The sequence below is a fragment of the Montipora capricornis genome, chromosome 11 (assembly GCF_036669925.1).
Source record: "Montipora capricornis isolate CH-2021 chromosome 11, ASM3666992v2, whole genome shotgun sequence".
NCBI classification, from domain to species: domain Eukaryota; kingdom Metazoa; phylum Cnidaria; class Anthozoa; order Scleractinia; family Acroporidae; genus Montipora; species Montipora capricornis.
In genome coordinates, this window is record NC_090893.1 from 17,511,184 (window position 1) to 17,526,183 (window position 15,000).

The following is a 15,000-nucleotide window of genomic DNA, read 5'->3' on the forward strand; positions in this document are numbered from 1 at the left end:
CATCATCATCATCATTCAAGTCTCAAGGTATTTTAGCCGAGCACGAGTGCTCTACTAATTGGAGAGACTACAAATTAACTGAAATCAGGACAAATAAAATGAAATGTTGGTTTTGTGGAGAGAGGAAAACGGGAGTAAGAGATCAAGCAACACTCTTATTTGCTAGTTTTTAACCTTCCGGAAGTTTCCCTACGAAATTGCTAAACGAGATCACTCAAATCCAGAAGTTTGCGTAAGCTAATTTTTCACATTCATAAAACTTTCAATGCAGACTAATTACGAGATCAGGTAATTTTTTAGATGCCAGAAATTTGCCTAAGAAATCGCCAATTTAAAAATTATTTTACCTTGCCCCTCTGTCTGTGGAACTCCTCTGTGGAAATAGGGACCTTCAGATCGAAGGACAAGGATGACCTCTAGTACGAGTTTTCCGTACGGAGCATGCGTACTTCGAAAAATGTCTGCTCCCAAACCTTATGCGCATGCTCAGTACGGAGAACTCGTCCTCGTCCTCATCCTCTGATACAAAGTTCCCTATTATCTAAGAAAATCCACGTTTCTGAGAAATAGCCTATTTGTTTGATTCTGTAACCTTTTTCTAGCAATTTCTTGAGTCTTAAAACCTTCAATGTATATTAATTAGGATATCAGTAAATGCCTACTTTCCTAGTCTTTTAGCTTCTATAAACTTGCTCAAGAAGTCGGCCATTTTTTTTTACTTTGCGTTGGCCCCCTTAAAATGCGACCGAGAAAACCGTTAACACCTGAAATATGTCAGGAATGTTATTTCTGTCCAATCACCCGTTCAAAAGCAGAGTGTTTATTCACTGCTGTTTGCGCGACAAGAACTGTATCGGCTTTAGATTTAACGGGCAATGGATCTCATTTGAGCTAATTCTGGTCGTTTAAGCTCTGAGACTACTTTTAAAGAAACAAAAGTGCCTTTATTCACTGGCACTCTGAAGCAATTGTTGCTTTTAACATGTGGCGCCGTCGCAAATACTTGCATTATCTGCTACAGTACTAACAACGTTAATTCAGTTTGCGGTTTGGGCGTGTGAAGTCCTCAAACATGATTGGCTTATGAACAATAAGCATTCTTAATATATTTTAGGTGTTCACGGTTTTCGTGGTCACACTGTAAAAAACCTCATAAAATGTACATTTTAGAAACTTGACAAACTTGCCATTTTTCTCTATGCACTTTTTCCGCACCTTTTTTCACGGGAAGATCCTAAAGTCCTTAAACTTAAAACGCCTACTGATTAGAACACCAGAACTTTAAATTTTTGTTTTTCTGGAAATAAAAAAAACAAGAAACCATTTTGGTGTTCTATTTTACGAATGAAAAATGACTCTTCCTCGAACCTCTGTCTATGCCTTAAATGGAAGTTTGCATGAGGACCTTAAGATCAATAATTGTCACTAGTAAAATAAGTCCAAAAACAAACTTTTAAACAACATTTACATATCTTTTGTCTTCCTTTACTGCTTGAGGTTTGAATGCTTTAGTCTTCTCAATAACTCATATTTGGAGTAACGAAAATTGACATGTTGACGCATCAGATTCCAAGAAGTAGTTTCCTCAACTTTCGGACGTTTCTGGCGAAAAAAGGAAAGACAAACAAAGAAATAGCGGGTTAAATGGTGATTAGCAATAATTTCGTTGTGAGTGATAAATGAATAAAGAAATTATTTTAATCCGTGAAACCGTTTGTAAATACATGTGTTTAGTTAATAACAACAAGTATCACTGTGACATGTAGACTACAAGCCCTCAATATCTAACTTCAATTTACGCAGGTAACGGGCAATTATTTATTTCGTCTCGGTCCATTGCAAACAGTTCTTTACAGAAAGGAAAGCACCCGACCCTGTGAATGCGCACAAAAATTATTTTATTCAAAAACTAAAGCAGTTCGTAAAAGAACTATAGTAAAGAAAAGTAAGTATATTGTAAGTATATTGGCGACTGATTTTGAAACCATTTCTCCGTGAAAAACTTTCCTTTTTCTCTTGAGCACGTGTCGAATTACAAAACTGTTCTTTTCAGTAATAAAAATTATATTCCAACAGCACTTACCATTCTTTCTGGGTTCTTGAGGCCCAAAGTCAAACGTGACATCATCGCCAATTAGAACAAATGGAGCCCAGTATTTAATGGCGGAATACTCCTTTGTCTCTCGAAGAGATTTCATAGCATGATGAAGAGCTAAACTGGCACTTTTTCTATCTGCCAAGTGTTGGTAAAAATTCTTCATGAACAGAAAAGTCGCTTCATCATCAATTGCCCAGAGTGACACCAAAACAGACCGGGCACCAGCACACAGGAAAGCTCTGGCTATTCCCACCACACCCTCAGATTTTACCTCTCCCTGGCCACTATGACAGCAACTCAGCACAACCAGCTTTGCCTGAAGACGAACTGCTTGAACATCGTTCATTGTTAACATATAATCTTCCTCTTTGGGGATCTGTGATGTGCGGTCGGGATTTGGGGCCAAAACGATTTCTCCAAAATAGTCATCTCCATGAGCAGCAATGTGGATTAAAGCAACTGCCGTCAGTTTTTTCAGCACCTCGGCTTTCGTTGCATTTTTGCCTGTGAGAGGCGCGGTCTGAAGAAGGTCTCCAATCATGTCCACCTCTTCCTTTGCACACGGCAACTGTTCATACATGGGTCCACCGGTGCCCCAAATGATTTCCTTCAAGCACGGATCGCCCACAAGCAGTGCTTCACTATTACTGTTAAAGTCGTCAAGAGCACTAGAGATCACTTTTAAGGCGGTCAGCGAGGGAAAAGTACGGATCCTGACAGAGTCACTCAAAGCAGAATAAGGAGCCAAGCAAAATGGTCCATCAGGAACAAAGATCAAGTCATCACCCTGGAGCAAGTCTGCAATGGGACTGATTAAGAAATCATACAAGGACTGCAAGGGGTTGTCGGACACGCTGAAAGACTGAGAGGATTCTTCATCAGCTTCTCCACTGCAAGAGAAGTCGCTGCGATGTCTGTGTACCGAGCGATTCTCGCATCGGACAACAGTCCCCGCGCTAATCTGTTTCAAAGTAGTTTTTATCAGTGAGTCAGCACTTCCATTTTCGATTTCCTTTTCCCTATAGTTTATTCCGCTTCCTCTTCTCAGAAGCCAAAAACTGATAGTGTTCCCTGCAAGTGCTATGAAAACTGTTTGTAAAGGCAAATATTTCATAACAGTGGAGAGAGTTTCCGTCCTCGCAATTGCCGAGGAAGGTTCTTCGTCAACGCCAAATTGCATCTTCAAAATGTCTGTCAAGGCCTGTGCTCGTCCTTGTTCAGCAGCAAACAAAGCCTCATCAACCTCTCCATTCTTCAAAAGTGCTGTCCACAGAGCTGTGTACGCTACTTGTTTTGAATCACGAAAGCTTATTTTCCATGCATCTTCTGACTGAAGAAGACGCCTTGTTTCATCGAAATGTTTTATGCCTAGACGATGAAAATTAAGGGCTTTGCACAACGAGCCTGAAACTTCATAAACAACACCAAGATAATAACAAGCTATTCCCTGCCCTACTGGATTCTCCGTCTCCTTGCAAATAATAAAATGTTGTTCCTTACAGAAAAGAGCATTTTCAACCTCACCTCTAACGTAGAAAGCATGACCGAGATTAGCATAGGCAACCCCCTCTCCGGCCCTATCCCCTACTTCTTTTGCAATGCAAAGATGTTGTTCGTGATACTTTTTGGCTTCCTTAAAATTGCCCAGACTGTGATAGGCGTTACCGAGATTACCATAGGCGTTGCCCTCCCCGGCCCTATCCCCTACTTCTTTTGCAATGCTAAGATATTGTTCGTGATACTTTATGGCTTCCTTAAAATTGCCCAGACTGTCATAAGCTTTGCCAATATTACCATAGGCGTTGCCCTCCCCAGCCCTATCCCCTACTTCTTTTACAATGCTAAGACATTGTTCGTGATACTTTATGGCTTCCTTAAAATTGCCCAGACTGTGATAAGCGTTGCCAAGATTACCATAGGCGTTGCCCTCCCCGGCCCTATCCCCTAGTTCTTTTGCAATGCTAAGACGTTGTTCGTGATACTTTATGGCTTCCTTAAAATTGCCCAGACTGTGATAAGCGTTGCCAAGATTACCATAGGCGTTGCCCTCCCCGGCCCTATCCCCTACTTCTTTTGCAATGCTAAGACATTGTTCGTGATACTTTATGGCTTCCTTAAAAATGCCCAAGTTGCGATAAGCGATGCCAAGATTACCGTAGGCATTGCCCTCCCCGACCCTATCCCCTACTTCTTTTGCAATGCTAAGATGTTGTTCGTGATACTTTATGGCTTCCTTAAAATTGCCCAGGTTGCGATAAGCGATGCCAAGATTACCGTAGGCATTGCCCTCCCCGACCCTATCCCCTACTTCTTTTGCAATGCTAAGACGTTGTTCGTGATACTTTATGGCTTCCTTAAAATTGCCCAGTCTGTGATAAGCAATGCCAAGATTACCATAGGCGTTGCCCTCCCCGGCCCTATCCCCTAGTTCTTTTGCAATGCTAAGACCTTGTTCCTGATACTTTATGGCTTCCTTAAAAATGCCCAGACTGTGATAAGGGTTGCCAAGATTACCATAGGCCGTGCCCTCCCCGGCCCTATCCCCTACTTCTCTTGCAATGCTAAGATGTTGTTCGTGATACTTTATGGCTTCCTTAAAATTGCCCAGACTGTGATAAGCGATGCCGAGATTACCACAGGCCCTGCCCTCCCCGGCCTTATCCCCTTCTTCTTTTGCAATGGAAAGATGTTGTTGGTAATATTTTAAGGCTTCCTTAAAATAGCCCAGACTGTGATAGGGGTTACCGAGACTACCATAGGCGTTGCCCTCCCCGGCCCTATCCCCTACTTCTTTTGCAATGCTAAGATGTTGTTCGTGATACTTTATGGCTTCCTTAAAATTGCCCAGACTTTGATAAGCGTTGCCGAGATTACCATAGGCATTGCCCTCCCCGGCCCTATCCCCTACTTCTCTTGCAATGCTAAGATGTTGTTCGTGATACTTTATGGCTTCCTTAAAATTGCCCAGACTACGATAAGCGATGCCGAGATTACCACAGGCCCTGCCCTCCCCGGCCTTATCACCTTCTTCTTTTGCAATGGAAAGATGTTGTTGGTAATATTTTAAGGCTTCCTTAAAATAGCCCAGACTGTGATAGGCGTTACCGAGACTACCATAGCTGTTGCCCTCCCCGGCCCTATCCCCTACTTCTTTTGCAATGCTAAGACGTTGTTCGTGATACTTTATGGCTTCCTTAAAATTGCCGAGACTTTGATAAGCGTTGCCGAGATTACCATAGGCATTGCCCTTCCCGGCCCAATCCCCTACTTCTTTTGCAATACTTAGTTGTTGCTTGAGGTACTTTTTGGCCTTTTTAAAATTGCCCAGACGGTGATAAGCGATGCCGAGATTGCCACAGGCTTTTCTCTCTCCAGCACTGAAACCTATTTCTTTAAAAATCCTTAATGCTTTTGTGTAATCCCTCTTGGCTTGTTCAAAATAAGCCAAGTCACAATAATAATTGCCTAAATTGAAATAAGCAGTACCCTCCCCTTCTCTGTTTCCCTCTTTTCTGGCAATTCTAAGCTCTTGTATATGCTGCTCAAAAACGTTCATCTTTTTGTCTGTCAGTCTTGATTATAAGAACTCTTGAGAACAAGGAAGATCGTCTTTGAAAGAGAGGGCGCACCTTGAAAAATACGAAAGAAAGCATGAGAAGTTCAATGGACTGACCACAAATGCTGCAGGTATGTAGCCAAACCAAAACCAAAGAGACAGCATGTCATTATGAGTCTAACGAATACAATTTTCTGCTGTTGACGTCAAATTCTTTACCTCTTTTGTTGAACCCTTTCTCTGATTTAAACTGAATTTTTAAAGCCAGAATTGACCGCACAAAATAGGCGTATTTAAAAGGCATAAATTTGTCCCATTTCAGACTTAACTCAGCCAAAGTAATGCTGTTGTCTTTTGTCATCATCTTTTCCTGATCAAATCAAATTGCTCGTGTGATACCACTGTTTATAGCTGGTGGTCAATCACTTTTATGACATACAGATTGCTCTAAATGTCCCCCGGGCTCTGAAAGTTGCTTTAGAAATTAATTGTCTATAACCGTCTTGTAAGTAGCTTAAATAAATTACGTCACATCACAGTATACATTACACTAAGTTAATCTATGTTTTCTCTACATTGCGTATTTACTAACTCTTTACCACTGATTGACCTGTACAAGAAGTCATCTTGCGCTTGATGGCAGTGAACATGCCATAGGTGTGTGTTTATTTATATTCTAAGGTCTTTGTTACGGTGGATAAAAAAAATTCTGCTTCATAAACGTGAATACTAAGGAGTCCATTACGTTGGCGTAATTTGTTTGGTTTATCGTTCATTGATATATGCACCCGCGCTCCGAAAGGATCCATTCTCGTTCCCTCATTTTTGTTATCCTGTGTTCATGATCTCAGTGATGTATTCAAACTACCAGACCTGATTTTATTTGCAATTGCTGATATGACGATGCTTGTTTCTTACGTCCAATTATTTGGTTACCTGCAGCTCAAGGCAAAGAAACTTCCACTAAAAACTTTTGGAAAACCAATTTTTTCTTCTATTTAATCCTTTTGAGAAAACACATCATCTTTCAATGCAAATCTGCAAAAATGATTAAAAATGATTAGTCTTGTCTCTTTGAAAAGCATACAGTCAAAATAATTCCTCAATCAATCACTCAGACCCAATCTTCAAAGAATTAGAACTATCAAATTTTCGGATATTAGATTACAAGAACTGGGTAAATTGATGTATTCTTATGAGTGCATTTACCATTTACCATTATGAGGGCACCGAGTCATAAAACCAGTTGAAAGAAATACTGCAAAATGAAGGGGAAGGATGGATGAACATAAATGGATAAGATCACCAAACGGATTCTGCACCTATCAATGTTAAGCCCGAGGGAAGGGGGGGAAGGGTCCGGCTAACCACAGGAGTTTGATCGCGAGGTCTGTCCCCAGGGAAAAGATTTTGATCGTACGTGATATCTCACAGGGTAGCGATATTGATCGTACGAAGGACATTTAAAGTTCTTTGATGAAAATTTCAAAATCTTCACCCCATGTCCTCCCCCCTGTCGGCACGACGTTTTTCGAGTTTATGAGAAATCGCCTGGATAAAGGTCGTTTTTTTCTTAGAATCATTTCGTTTGTGATGTAACGATAATTTTATCGGTAAAGGAATTCGACATTACCATTTTCGAGTCTTAAACTCGTGATTAACTAAAGATTTCCCCGCAACTCCCTAAATAACGTGACATAGCCCCTTTAAGTGAACCAGTCTGCATAAAAACTAACTGCAAATTGGAAGTTTTCCTGCATGTCATACGTGTCTGGAGTTGAACTAAGCAAACGTTTATGCCACACACTAAGGAAGGACTGAACATGTTGTTTCCGCTTCATTATTCCTCTTCTTGTCAGTCTAATCTGATGACAGGTCAAAGTTTTTTTGGGTTTTACTTTTGCAGCAAATAGCATCGCAAAAGCTGAGAGTTACCGGGTTAGCACTTTTAATTTGTGGGGTTTAATTTTTGCAGATTTTGCGGATGGTACTTGATCCGCAAAAATAAGTTCCAGCAGGAAAAAAAAAACACCGGCAATATTAAAAACGGCAAAAATTTACTCCCGTTAATATAACTAACAATGGCTTTTAATCCATAAATCAATAAAAAGGTCACCATTTTCTAAGGGACACCATCTCCTAATGCCTCAAGGATGCCACATTTTTCCCACCCGTTCTCGATGATTGACGGGTTTACCAAAAAGTAATAGAAGTTGAAAATAGTCTTGCTGCTTGAAAAGAAAACCGCAAAAATAAGTTCCCAGCGGAAATTGCAGTCAATGCGCGCTGAAAAAATTTGTTCCCGCAAACCTCAAAAAATCGCCAATCCGCAAAATAAAAGTCCCGCAAAAATTTCATGGTATTAAAAAGGCAAGGCAAGAAACAGATAAAGAAAAAATGAGTTTATATGAAACTCTAAATTTCGAATTCTCAGCGTAGGATTAATGACATCGTAAAAACACTACAATTTCTGCAGTCTGTGACTTCTATGAATCAAGCAGGGGAGCGGCACGATGTTTACGTCAAAAGGAAGAAATTGATCACTTTGTGTCAAGGTTCTTGTTTACAATGAATGAACTGCAAAGGAGAATGTTAATCGTTTGTCGCTTTCAGAGTTTCACAACGTATTTTTTAGCCAAGAAACTTCCGTCTTTCGTTTTTTAATTTTGTTGTAATATTTAACTGAATATTTTATCTGTCGGGTCGGGAAGCCTTCTTTGTCGAGTTCTTGACCCGAGACCGGACTATTATCTAGAACAATGTTGATCAAGCCCTTCACTGAAGAACCATTTCTTTCAATAATGAGGCAAAAAATGGACAACAAGCTTTCTTTCAAATAATTCTTGACCAAGAATTAGTCAAATTTCAAATTGCTTTTATTACCAGAAGAAAGTAAAATATTAACGAGAACTCTACGAAGAGGTAAATGCTACTAAATTTCTTGAGTGTGTTCATTTCAAGCTTATTGAGCAACTTTTGGACAGAGAATATTAAATTACCAAATATATTCCAGTTAAAGGTCGTTAAAAAAACTTTATTATTTTTGGGCGTTCAATTGGACGAAAAACGCCACAAAAACCAATCCCAGCGTAAAATTTATTGAAACAAACAAAATATTTGCTACTAGCAGCAAAAAAAAACACGTCCTATTTTAATTGCGTGCGTGCAAACAAGAAACACAACAGCAATTAAATAAATCTCAGTCTCAAAGTTCAAACTCTTTTCGGAAGAACCTTCACCGTGAATAATGAAGCACAAAAGTGACCACAAGCTTTCTTTCAAATATTTCTTCACTGTCACATTTCCAATTTCTTTTTACCTGAAGACTGTGCAGAGTTGAGTGCAAAACAAGCTGCCAACACACTCCGTGTCAAGAACACAACTAAATAAATTTCGCAGAAGTGCTCATCATCACGCCCTTTACTGAAAAACCCTTTCCTTGAATAATGAAGAAAAAAAGGGCAACAAGATCTCTTTCTCATAATTTTTGACTGACAAGAATTAGTGAAATTTGCAGTTGTTACCGGAAGACTGTGCAGAATTAAGTACAAGTAAATATAACTAGACCCTCCGTGAGGGTACACTGGGTTGCCTATGGTACGTGCACCGTTCCAGACAATTTTTTTCAAGTTGGGGGGTCATTAAGAAGTCATACCAGACGAGGCCCTTTGGCTCACAGGTCCTCACACGTTCGTACGACGAAACAGATCTGTCCTTGCGCAATATGTAGCTCTAACAGTGCACGATATTGTTTTGGTATTGTCTATCATTGTAGTGCCATGGTAGAAGTCTTGGGTAAATAGTCTGAGAAGACATGTGGTTACTAGCAAAGTACTGAACCCAGAAAGATTGAAGAAAATAAATGGGAAGTGAGAAACATTGGCTTCTGGCCTGACATGTTGATAAACTTCTTTTCACCACAAGTTTAAGCGTGCCGTCTGAGCATCTGACAGCTTTGTAATACCGAAGTTCACTGAAGTTAACCACGTTCGGCGGGGTTAGTGCTTGGATGGGAGACCAAAAAAAAATATACCCCTGATAAAACAGAAGCATCGGACCGAAAATACTATTAACGCTAACAAATGCGAACTCAGCAAGGTACAGATTTTGTTAGCTTGCTTTATGCAAAAACAAATATTGATGCAAAAGTAAATAAATATTGATACACAGTTTTTAGAAAGAGCAGAAGGAAGTTTCCAGGACGATCGCTCGAGAATAACATATTTACGACATGAAAACAACATTTATTTTGAACCGTGAATATAGAATATAAAAAGTTACGATCAGCGACAAACATTTTGGGGGATTTTTGCAACGTTCACTTTTGTTATTGTACGTTTTGGCTGCACAAGTAAATCGCAAAATCGAAAGTGACATCGCCGGAATTCAGCGGGCGCCGTGATGAAGTTACCGCGGCATGTTTACTCGCCAAATAGTGAAGTATCTGTGTCAAATGATGGCAAGATACCGGGTTTTTGTAAGTTTCTTTTTCTGTCAAGTGTTATAAAGTTTGACAATGAAATGAGCGAAGTCAAAACAAAGATCACAATCGCCCAAGTCTTGTTTATGCAAAGTCAAAATTTACTCTCCAAGACGCGTACGACGTTATTTATTCTAACCAGGTAATTCCATCATTTTGGAAATAGCAGCTACTTTATTATTCACCTGCGTCACAATTCTTCACTGATTTTGGGGCTCATTTTGTTGAAACTCAAGCACGCTTCCAACAGGCCTGTGAACCCTTCCCGCTTACAGAGCAATACTAAAAAACTTCTCCCATATTACATTTCAACCTTAAGCTCGAAAATTCAATACACAACATGATATTATAATTCACAAAGGCAGAAAATACCACAGAATCCTTTTCCAGCGAAAAATTTATTGAAACAAACAACATATTTGCTAGAGGCGAAAACCTCTTCCTATTTCATTGCGTGCGTGAAGACAAGAAACTCGATCGTGTTTATAAATTACCAAGTACTTCGAATTCAGGTAAATGCAGCTCACTTTGATTTTGGCTCGACGGGCGATAGATTGTTGTCGAAGTCCATTACTCGTCGCTTTAAAGATTCCACCGCCTGTATATCCAATTGACTTGCCATTATTGAGCTTCATAAGGGTATATTTTGTTCAAAGATCCACTAAAACGCCATTCGCGTTACATGACTTTCGACGCCATTGCCGGTTCGTTCTACTGTGTCCACCAGAGAAATCTACGCATTTCCCACTACCCTCTCGATCCTAAGAAAATACGCGCAGAAGGCTCTATGCACAAAGCCACCACTTAGCAGGGGAGAGACAGGCAAGACTTTTCCCGACACGGAAAATAAAAAAACCCACGAAATGAAACCGAGATTCCGACTGGGTTTGGCAACCCAGTAAAAACCCACGAAACGAGATGCTTCCGTGAAGCATACACTGGGTTGCCTGTGGTACGTGTTACAGAAAATCAGAAGGCACTGAATTGTGTGGTATTGAACTACAGCATTCCAGTCTCTGAAGAATAACAAATAAAAGAGAAGCGAGAAACATTGGCTTCTGGGCTGACATGTTGATAATTTTCAAGGTCCCTCACAACTTCTTTTCACCACAAGTTTAAGCGTGCCCTCTGAGCATGTGACAGCTACAATAGTTCGCTGAAGTCAATCCATGTTCGGCGGGGTTAGTATCTGGATGGGAGACCAAAAACAATATACCCCTCAAAACAGAAGCATTGGACCGAAAATTCTATTTTAACGCTAACAAATGCGGACCAAGCAAGGAACTGATTTTGTTAGCTTGCTTTATGCGAAACAAATATTGATGCAAAAGTAAATAAATAGTGGTACAAAGTTTTTGGGAAGAGCAGAAGGAAGTTTTCTGTACGGTCGATCGAGAATAAAATATTTTGTCATCAGCAACAACATTTGTGACACGAAAACAACACTAATTTTTAACCCCGAATATAAAAAGTTACGATCACCGACAAACATTCTGGGAGATTTTTGCTTTTGTACTTTTGGCTGCACAAGTAAAAGAGCAAAATCGAAAGTTACATCGGATTCAGAGGGCGCCGTGATGAAGTTACCGCGGTGTGTTTACTCGCGAAACAGTGTCAAATCATCATTTGACACAGATAGCGGGTTTTTGTTTTTGTAAGTTTTCTTTTTCTTTCAAGTGTTATAAAGTTTGACAGGAAATGTGCGAATTCAACACAAAGATCACAATCGCCCAATTCTTCAGGTTGACAGTCACAACTTTACTCTCCAAGACGAGGTTATTTATCGCCAGGTAATTCCATCGTTTTGGGGATAGCAGCTACTTTATTATTCATCAGTGTCAGATTTTTTTTGCCGATTTTGGGGGTCATTTTGTTGAAACTCAAGCAAGCTTCCAACAGACCTGTTTATTTTCGTTACACTATACCACAAAAATGCTCCCGTATCACATTTCAACACACGTATGCAAATTTGTTAAGCTCGAAAATTACACAACATGATATTAAAGTTCACAAAGGCTGGAAATATCTGGGCAAAATCCTTTTCCAGCGAAAAATTAATCGAAACAAACAACATATTTACTATTAGAGGCAAAAATACCTTCCTATTTCAATTGCGTGCGTTCAAACAAGAGATGCAATTAAATACATTTTTGACAGTTCACATCAAAACCCTTTTCGACTCGGAACGCTGACCGTAAATAATGAAGCACAAAAGCGACAACAACTTTCATTCAAATAATTCTTCACTGTCACATTTCCAGATATTTTACACCTTTGCAGAGTTGAGTACAAAATACCGGTAAATGTAAATTGTCAGACAACTAAGATGCGACTTGAGTAAACACTGTGATGCATTCTTGTAGGCGTTCGATTCCTTCAATGTTAATTTGTTAAATCATAGTTAGTAACTATGGTTAAATCCATAAAAAAATTGCTATTTGATTTCCATGTTTTATATAATACCAAGTTAGTAAAATATTAGAAACAAAGCTCACTTGATATCCAAAGGCGAAAAATGAAATTGTTGTCGAAGACCATTACTCGTCTCTTAAAATCCAGATATTTATTTTTCAGCTCTGTCTTGCTCATCCAATTGATGATCCATTCTTGAGCTCCATGAGGGTATATTTTGTTTAAAGATCTACTAAAACGCCATTCACGTCCATGACTTATTAGTAAAATTTCCAATTGTTATACCGGAAGACTGTGCAGAGTTGAGAACAGGTAAATACAAATCTGACAAATAGCGAGACAACTGAGATAGCAGATCCACTATATGGATTCCTTCTCTGTCTTTGTTGAACCCATACTGAGTTACCAGAGAACTGTACATTTGGTTTGAGTGTTGTACAAAACACCACACTTGGCAAAATTTTAGGAAGACAGCTCACTTTGATTACGGCTCGACGGGCGACAGATTGTTGTCGAAGTCCATTACTCGTCGCTTCTAACATTCGACCGCCTGTCTTGTTCAGTATCCAATTCGCTTGCCATTATTGAGCTTCATAAGGGTACATTTTGTTCAAAGATCCACTAAAACGCCATTCGCGTTACATGACTTTCGACGCCATTGCCGGTTAAGTTAATCGTTCTACTGTGTCCACCAGAGAAATCTACGCATTTCCCACTACCCTCTCGATCCTAAGAAAATACGCGTAGAAGGCTCTATGCACAAAGACACCACTTAGCAGGGGAGTGACAGGCAAGACTTTTCCCGACACGGAAAAAAATTAAAAAAAAAAAGAAAACGAAAAATAAAAAAACGACGAAATTAAAGACAGATTCCGACTGGGTTTTCGGCAACCCAGTAAATAGCCAGATAACAGAGATCACAGATCCATTTAAGTTGTTCAAGTCCTTCTCTGTCTTTGTTAAACCCATAAGTTACTAGAGAATTTTCCATTTAATTCCAGTGTTGTACCAAAACACCATACTTGGATCATATTAGAAATACTGCTCACTTTGATTACGGCTCGACGGGCGAAAGATTGTTGTCAAAGTCCATTACTCGTCGCTTTGAAGATTCCAGATATTTATATTGAGCTCCATAAGGGTATATATTTTTTAAAGATCCACTAAAACGCCATTCGGTTTACAATGACTTTCGACGCCATTGCAGGTTAAGTTATAAATGCTACTGTGCCCACCCTGCTAGTACTCCCTCAAACGTACTAAACATACGCGCAGAAGACTCTACACTACTTAGCAGGGGAGGGACAGGAAAGACTTTTCATGACACGGAAAAAAATAAATTAAAAGAAAAAAACAGAAAAATGAAACGCGGATCCCGACTGGGTTTGCCAACCCAATAATTAAATCCCACGTACTGACATTCGCGGGAATTATTACGTATCCGTACGGTAAATTCTCCTTCTTCGATCCTGAGCTCTCAACTACACTGGGCGCGACTGGGCGCACGAAAGCAGCGCAGTTAACCGCTCGGGCACGGGTTCACGTATTATAAGATATGTGTTTATTCGTAGAGTACAACGTGCTTCTCACTGAAGTTTTTTCCATCTCGGACGGGGTTAGTATCTGGATGGGTGACCGACAAGTACGATATGCAGAGAGCAACACCGGATTGCCTATCGTAGACACCATATGCTTTGTAATGCCTTTTTTCAATCGGAAGGAAATGGATCATGCAAAGGACGTTTTGAATATCTGAATGATTTTAGGTTAGATTAAAGCGATCGATTATTAAAAATTCCCAACTTATGCCTTTTCGTGTTAATTAGTAACGTAAACAAGTCTTAAACCGGTTTACACTACAGAAAATTTTCGGTAACCCGTTCGTAAACATGTAAAGTTAAAGCGAAGACCTTTTTCATTTATTGAAGGTTTTCTTTATCTGCTTTGCGAGATTAAAGTTCTTTGGGGTCATAAGCAGTATACGTCGCGGACCAAGGATCCCTACGCGAAAATTGTTGATATTTTCAAGAGTCGATAAAACAAAAGTTTAAATCTCTGCAAAGAATTCGTTTCCAACCGCAGAAATCAGTTTATCTATAAATCTGTTCTGCAAAAAGGCACGAGTTCCCGTTGCGTTTTATCTTTACAAAAGCCAAGTAAACATGACCATGTAAGTTACTGAGCCGCAAAAGTAGAGACTTTCTAGAAAGACAAATTAACACTCCTGTCAACAAACTTGAATTCCGCACAATCGCCGATAGCAGGAAAGCCGAAATTTCGTCATGTGAAAGAAGAATAATCAAGAAATCATCGGACACATTTTTTGGTGGTATTGTAATTAACGATGAAATATAACATCATGTTCGGAAAAGTCGCGGACCAACGACACCATACTGTACATCTGGTCATCCGGAGAAATCCTTGACTAATGCTACGTCATAGCCTCGTTTGCAT

At 39.7% G+C, this 15,000-nt stretch overlaps 1 protein-coding gene across 3 annotated transcripts in view; it reads right to left on the minus strand.

Annotated features, from left to right (window-relative positions):
- Window positions 1-15,000, minus strand: part of LOC138024324 (tetratricopeptide repeat protein 28-like) — a 39,685-nt gene that overhangs the window by 103 nt on the left and 24,582 nt on the right. For all 3 annotated transcript variants that reach the window (XM_068871486.1, XM_068871484.1, XM_068871485.1), the window contains 3 exons: window positions 6,591-6,692; window positions 2,084-5,727; window positions 1-1,602 (listed from right to left, as the gene is read on the minus strand). The exon at window positions 1-1,602 is cut by the window's left edge and continues 103 nt beyond it. In XM_068871486.1, coding sequence (XP_068727587.1) covers window positions 1,586-1,602; window positions 2,084-5,654 — 3,588 coding nt within the window. In that variant the 5' untranslated portion in view covers window positions 5,655-5,727; window positions 6,591-6,692 and the 3' untranslated portion in view covers window positions 1-1,585. The remainder of the gene's footprint in view (window positions 1,603-2,083; window positions 5,728-6,590; window positions 6,693-15,000) is intronic.